At 43.5% G+C, this 6,996-nt stretch overlaps 1 protein-coding gene across 1 annotated transcript; it reads right to left on the reverse strand.

The window, feature by feature from the left end:
* Positions 1 to 483: 483 nt before the first annotated feature.
* LOC128101019 (distal membrane-arm assembly complex protein 1-like) lies at positions 484 to 3,315 on the reverse strand. Its single transcript, XM_052723727.1, has 2 exons — positions 3,306 to 3,315; positions 484 to 795 (listed from the first exon to the last, which is right to left on the reverse strand). The coding sequence occupies exons 1-2, from the start codon at positions 3,313 to 3,315 to the stop codon at positions 488 to 490; spliced, it is 318 nt and encodes a 105-aa protein (XP_052579687.1). The 3' UTR covers positions 484 to 487.
* Between the last annotated feature and the right edge of the window lie 3,681 nt (positions 3,316 to 6,996).

Genomic DNA, 6,996 nt, shown 5'->3' on the forward strand with positions numbered 1-6,996 from the left:
TCCTCGGTCTCAGTTTCTTGGGACACCTTCCATTCTCTTCCCATAGGTTGTGCTGATTTTTGCCAGTCAAGTGCATTTCCTGCTGACAACAAGGGATGGGTCCCATTTTAAAGCCAATCTGCTAGAGTGTGTCTTTTTTTTTTTACTATAATAATAAAATAGTTTATTTCATTATTGGCCTATCATTTACTCCATTTTAATAACTTCTTAAAACTGTCATCTTTCAGTATAATTCGAATTACACACAACCTTCCTGGACAAGACATGAAACCATTTTTGCTTCCAGGGGATTTATTTATCCCTTTATAACCTGAGGGGAGAAAACCATAAACATCCATGGCCAAAGAATGGCAGCTCATGTTGTCACAGTCTTCTTAGTATGTCCTATAATGAAGTGCTTCCTTGTCCACGGCTGCCAAGAATATCCACCACCACAAGGCTGGTTTTTTTCTGCCTTGCAGCTATTTAAAAAAAAAAGCTGGTGCTTTCAAACAACTCGGTGGGACTTCCCTCTGGGGTCTGCCAGGACAACTACACCCCAGCAGGCAATACTGATGCCGACGACCATCTGCGCTATGGCTCCTGGATTCAGCGGCATTCCCTGCTTCATGGGCCTCCTGGCCAGCAGGTAGACGTAGGCACCCGCCCCCAAGAGCGCAGACCCAGAAAGCAAGCGACAGCTCCAGCAGTTTTTAAAAGCAGAGTCCTGTGCGAGGGTGGCCGGCGCGGAGGCTTTCGCAGGTGGGTTCGCGGGGGCAGCTATGGATGAAGACCGGGATGCTCGGCACTCCCCGACTACGAGGACCCCATGTCAGAAGGGTGAACTGTGGTGGTATTTTACTTGTACTGAAATGTGATTTTAATTGTATGTTAATAAATAAAGTTGCCTGGGGGTCAGAGCTATTAGAGCCATAGCAAGTGCATGATGGCGGTGGCGCATGCCTTTAAGGACCTGGAGGGTGGTATATTCAGGCAGTGACGAGGCAGTCACATGTTTGGGTTTACAACCAATGAGAAGGCAGAACAGCTAGAGTATATAAAGACATATACACAGGTAGTAGGCCCCTTGCGGAGAGCTCTCTTGGCTGAAGAGGATCCCTGAATCAGGAAGGGTGAGGCTCTTAGCTCTGACCTCTTGGCTTTCTTCTCTGAATCGGCTCTGTATTTCTTATTTAATAAGACGGTTGGTTACATCTACAGAACCTTTGCTTTGAACTCAAGTGTGTCTTTTGATTGGAGAACCGAGACCCTTAGAATCCAGTTATTAACAGGTCATGTGGTGCATGCCTGTAATGACTGTATGTGGGAGGCAGAGGAAAGAAGATCACTCCAAGTTCAAAGCCAGCATGAGCAACAGTGACTTTTTTAAATTTATTCATTTTTACCTCTTTATGTGCATTGGTATTTTGCCGTGGGTGTCAGGTACCCTGGAACTAGAGCAAGAGACAGTTGAGAGCTGCCATGTGGGTGTTGGGACTTGAACTCGGGTCCTCTAGGAAGAGCGGTCAATGCTCTTAGCCACTGAGCCATCTCTCCAATTCTGAAACAGTGATTTTTTTTCCAGGACTCAGTTAGGGCTATATATTGGGACTTTATCTTAAAAAAACAAAAACAAACAAAGAATTTAGTTATTAGTCAAAGGTGGTTTTAAAAATGTGACTTCATAGCATGCTCTATGCTAGTTATGCTGTTTTCTAATTACCAGTGATTGTAGGTGATAATAGCTCATTTGAAGTATGTTTCTATGCCCTTAGCACTTGGACACTGTTGCTGTTAGAGCATGGGTTTGTTTCTTCTCACTGAGTGGGACTGGGGACCGGGGCATCAAGAGTCTGCTGCTGGTCAATAACAAGACTCCCCGCCGGGCGGTGGTGGCGGCGCACGCCTTTAATCCCAGCACTCGGGAGGCAGAGGCAGGCGGATCTCTGTGAGTTTGAGGCCAGCCTGGTCTCCAAAGTGAGTTCCAGGAAAGACGCAAAGCTGCACAGAGAAACCTTGTCTCGAAAAACCAAAAATAAATAAATAAATAAATAATAAAAAAATAAAAAAGACTCCCAAATAACACAGGAAGAGATACCAAAACCAATAGGCAGACAGAGCACAACACAAGAAACAGGAAAACACCAAGGCAGCATGACTCCTCCAAAAGTCCCCAACCTCTTAGCTGCTGAATTAAAGATGTTGAAACCGGTCAGAGGACAGACAGTTACTAAATGGAGCTGCAGAGATGGGTAAGTGGGTAAGGGCACTTACTTGCTAAGCAGGCTTGAAGACCTGGGTTCGGATCCCCGGCACCCATGTGAAAAGCTGGGGTGGCCCGGCTTGCTGTGGCACACCTGTTACCCCAGTGCTGAGGTAGGGTGAAGACAGGAGGATTGCTGGAACTTGCTGGCTGCCAGCCTAGCTGAAAAATCTGTACACTCCAGGTTTGGTGAAATAATCAGTGTCCTCAGAAATGACACAAAAGAGCCCATGACTTCAGTTCATGACCTGGAGAGGGAAATCAGCAGCACACATGACAAAGTCAGCGATGTGGATGAGCAAGTCAGCAACTCTCACATACAGTGTGTGCTCACCCACACATGCACATGCACATGAATGCAAAACAAACCTTTAAAAAGTCCAGTCTGGCAATATTTACCTGTTAATTGACATGTACAGTTATTAATGACATATGAAGATTCATTTCAATAATCTTAAGCTTTTTAAGAATCTTACTGAATTATTCAAAGATTCTGTGCTTGCAAATTCACCTGCTCACTAAAATTATCTGTCACTCTGGTACCAATGTTTTGGCAGTCAGTTTTGGCAGGGATGTATTCAGAGTGGCGAACAAATCTCCCAATGCTTAGTTTACATCTGCTGATACTTCATTGGCCAAAGTTGGTGAGGCAGAGCTACACATTCCTTCCACAGGTTCCAGAAATCAAAGGACAAAGTGTAGTCCTCTTGTGGAATGAATAATTGTGACAATCAATAAGTGTTATTACTTTCTTTTTAACTTCATATATATATGTGTGTGTGTATATATATATCTATATATATATATAGATATAGATATAGATATATCTCACATATAAATGTGTGTGTATGCATGTGCATGAGAAAATACCACTGTCTATCCTGATTGAGATGACTCTACCCTGGGACATTCTCCCTGTAGATGACCAGCTCATTTGATTAGGGCTTCATGGCCTCATTAGACCATCCCTGGAAATCAGCGCCCTTTTTGGTCCGCTTAGCTTAGTTCATGACACCCTGCTCTGGAAATGTCCTCAGCGTGTAACCTGGCCATTGTTCCTAACAGTGGGCCATCTTGGCAGCCATACATTCTCAGTCTTCTTGGGCTCTGTCACTCCACACCTGCCTGCACAGCCTTTGGACCTTGCTGAGGTTCCATTGCATTTCCTGGTCCTGGTCTCCCACACACACCCTGACAGGCACCCTCCTTCAGCTACCACACTCCTCCTCTGACGTGAAGAACTTTCTGTCCAGAGCTCAGCTTCTTCCCTAGGCTGCTCTTCTGCATGAACACCTTCCTCACATGATTCAGGAGCTCATCCTGTGCCAGGCTGTCCCCTTTGTCCCCCACCTCAGGTGGATGCTTTTCTCCTTGTCCTCAGGGCAACTTGCCCTGGGCGCTGTTTCCTGCCCCTGCACTGGGCATTCTCCATATCTGACTGGTTCTGCTCTGGCCGGCCACCTACGCAGACACCCTCTGAGCGGTCCCAGGCCTGACGCCCACATTGGGCCCCTGGTGCCCATCTCCCTGGGGCAGAAACCTACCTTGATCTGCCCTATCTAATGGCTTTAGGCTTGACTAGTTCTGTATCTGAGAAAAATAAAAAGGCAGAAAGCCATTTCTGAGAACATATGTGAAAAATAATGCTAAAATATTCATTAAAGATTAATGTTCAACCGAACAAATGTATGAAGCTCACCCACTAAACTATCACTGAGGTCAAAAGAAAGAAAAAGAAATCATTCCGCACCTGAAACGACTTGTAGCCTTCCAGATCTCATCTTCTCACATCCTCCCAAAGATTCTTACAATAACTCATAATAATATAATAACCTCTTTGATCTTTTCTTCATATATTCAAAATCACACATATATGTATATATATATATGTATGTGTGTATGTATATATATGTGTATATATATATATATATATATATATATATATGTTTTTTGACAGACAGGATTTCACTATGTAGTTCTGACTGTCCTGACTTAACTCTGTAGACTAGGCTGGCCTCGAACTCACAGAGATCTGCCTGGCTCTGCTTCCAGAGTGCTGGGATTAAAGGTGTGCACCACCATGTTCGACCAGCCATACGTTTCTTATTATTATCATCATCTTCTTCTGTTCTGTATAAACAGAGTCATTTGGAAAATATTCTTTTGTTTCTATGTGTGTCATTTTTATTCCTGTGCCATGTATTGTATCAATACCCACAATATCTCTATTCTGCCATCTAGATTGTTTACAGTTATTTTCACATGTGCATGAGTGTGCCGGCACGCATGTGTGTATGCATGTTTGCATGTGCAAGTGAACAGGTGCGAGAGTGTGTGTGCTTATGGAGGCCAGAAGTTGACACTGATGTCCTCCTCAGTCATTCTCCACCTTATATACTGAACAGGGTATCTCAGTTGATCCTCACCAATTCATCTAGGCTAACTACGCAGCTTGATCCACAGATCCATCATCTCTGCCTCCAAAGCACTGGGATCACAAGCAGGACACCATACCCCACCCAGCATTTGTATGAGTGCTGGGGGTTCACACTCCAGTCTTCACACTTGTTCAGCCAGTGTCTCACCTCGAAGTCATCTCCCAGTCTCAGGCTGCTTACATTTCTTCCGTATACCAAATTCTTGAATTCTGTGAGCAAGCGTGCATGCGTGCATGCGTGCGTGCGTGTGTGTGTGTGTGTGTGTGTGTGTGTGTGTTACACAGGTGGGGGTTCTTGCAGGTTTTTGCAGCGGAGTCCAGAATAGGTAGGTCGCATGCACGGTTTTTGTATCTTCAGCTTCTGGATGCCAAACTGTCTCCCGAAGTGTTTATGAGTTTGCTGGCTGCGGCTGACAGTTGAAGGTTCTATTGTTCCATTTCTACGGCATCTGTCAGGATCTTTTCATGTTTACCACCCTTGTAAGAGTATAGACACAGCCCAGAGTGGTGGAGCACGCCTTTAATCCCAGCACTTGGAAAGCAGAGGTAGGCAGATCTCTGTAAGTTCAAGGCCAGCCTAGTCTACATACCAAGTTCTAAGCCAGCCGGGGCTACATAGAGAAACCTTGCCTCAAAAACAGTAGACACATACATAATTATGGATGTAATTTGAATTTTTAATATCAGTGAAGCTAAGTCCCTTCTCTTATCTGTACTAACCATGGAGATATTTTGCCACAATTTCCTATTCAAACTTTTTCTTGCCTTTTCTGACTTTGCCCAACTTTTCCTTGCCAACTTCTGGATCTAGCCTTTGGCAGCTGTTAAGCATTATAAAAATTTCCAGCCAGGTGGTGGCGGCACACCTTTAATTCCAGCGCTTAGGAGGCAGGTGGATCTCTGTGAGTTCAAGGCCAGCCTGGTCTACAAAGGAAAGTTCCAGAACAGCAAGGGCTACACAACAAAAACCTGTTTCCAAAAATAAAAAAAATCAAGAGGAATCTTCCAAGACTTTTATTGGCTTATTGTTTTTATATTATTTTATATATTTATGTTATTTATATGTATAACATATTTACATAGTATTTTTGTAGTATTTTTTCAATGTTTTATTTCTTTTTGGCATTGGATGCCAAACCCGGGAACATACATAGTGGGCAAGCTGTGTGCCACAGAGACACATCTCCAGGCTTGAATAATTTGTTTTTTTTTAAATCCGTCTACCTTCCCTACCCCAAATTCTCGAATCTTCTTTTAACTACATGTCTTCAACACTTTTAGTTTTTAATTATTCCTTTAGTGGGGTTTGTTTGTGGCCCATCTCTCAAGGACAGCTGACATGAAGGCCTGTTTATTCTAACTCTCCAACGTTTCCCCCAGGGTGTCCTAAGCCAACTGAATGGATACAAACATTTTAGAAATATCCTGATGTCCCCAGGTTCCCGCTACTGTTCTACTGAGAAAGCTTTTGTCAGTCAACTAAGTCTGTCTTTGGTTTTTGTTTTGTTTTTAACATGGTGATACATTATATTTTTAGGTAATCTATTTGGCACTTTTTCAGGTATTTTTAACATTTTGGGTTCTCTTCCACCTCAGCTACAGTATTAATGTTCCCTTTAATCAATGCTCGTTTCATGCCGATGATATTGATCTTCGTTGTTTTATTAAAATGCTTTTATAACTGGCAAAAATTTTAGATATGCATATTGTAGGTATCAGATTGGATTCCTGAACCCACATCAAGGTGGAGAGACGAACGTGGGGCGGGGGGAAGCACTTCTGGTGGCCAGGCTTCTGCAGCAAGCACCTTGGCCAGCTGGGCCAACACACCAGCCTCTGTCACCACGTCACTGAGAACGTTAATGTCCAGTATCAAAAAATTCCAAGTGCTTTTATTTCTTGGTCATTTGAATTTCTTCCTCTGAGAGTTGCTTGTCCTCCAACATTCATGTGCATAAATAACAAACATAAAGAGAGTAATGTCTGGGCTGGAGAGACGGCTCAGCGGTCAAGGGCATTGGCTGCTCTTCCAGAGGAGCCGGGTTCAGTTCCTGGAACCCACATGGCAGCTCACAGCTGTCTGTGGCTCCAGTTCCAGGGGATCTGATGCCCTCACACAGACACACACACACACACAGGCAAGGCACTGATGCACATAGAATAAAAATAAATAAATAAAAGAGCAGTGCTTTGATTTTTAGTCAATGAATTTTTCTAGATATTTTATTTTACTATTAGTAAATAATCATACCATGACCGGTTTGGTTTAAATCTTTTACACTACTGATTGAGACAGTTTTCAAAATGCCGATACACT

The sequence above is a fragment of the Peromyscus californicus genome, unplaced genomic scaffold, assembly GCF_007827085.1.
Source record: "Peromyscus californicus insignis strain IS unplaced genomic scaffold, ASM782708v3 Scaffold_7__1_contigs__length_154581171, whole genome shotgun sequence".
In the NCBI taxonomy this organism is placed as follows: domain Eukaryota; kingdom Metazoa; phylum Chordata; class Mammalia; order Rodentia; family Cricetidae; genus Peromyscus; species Peromyscus californicus.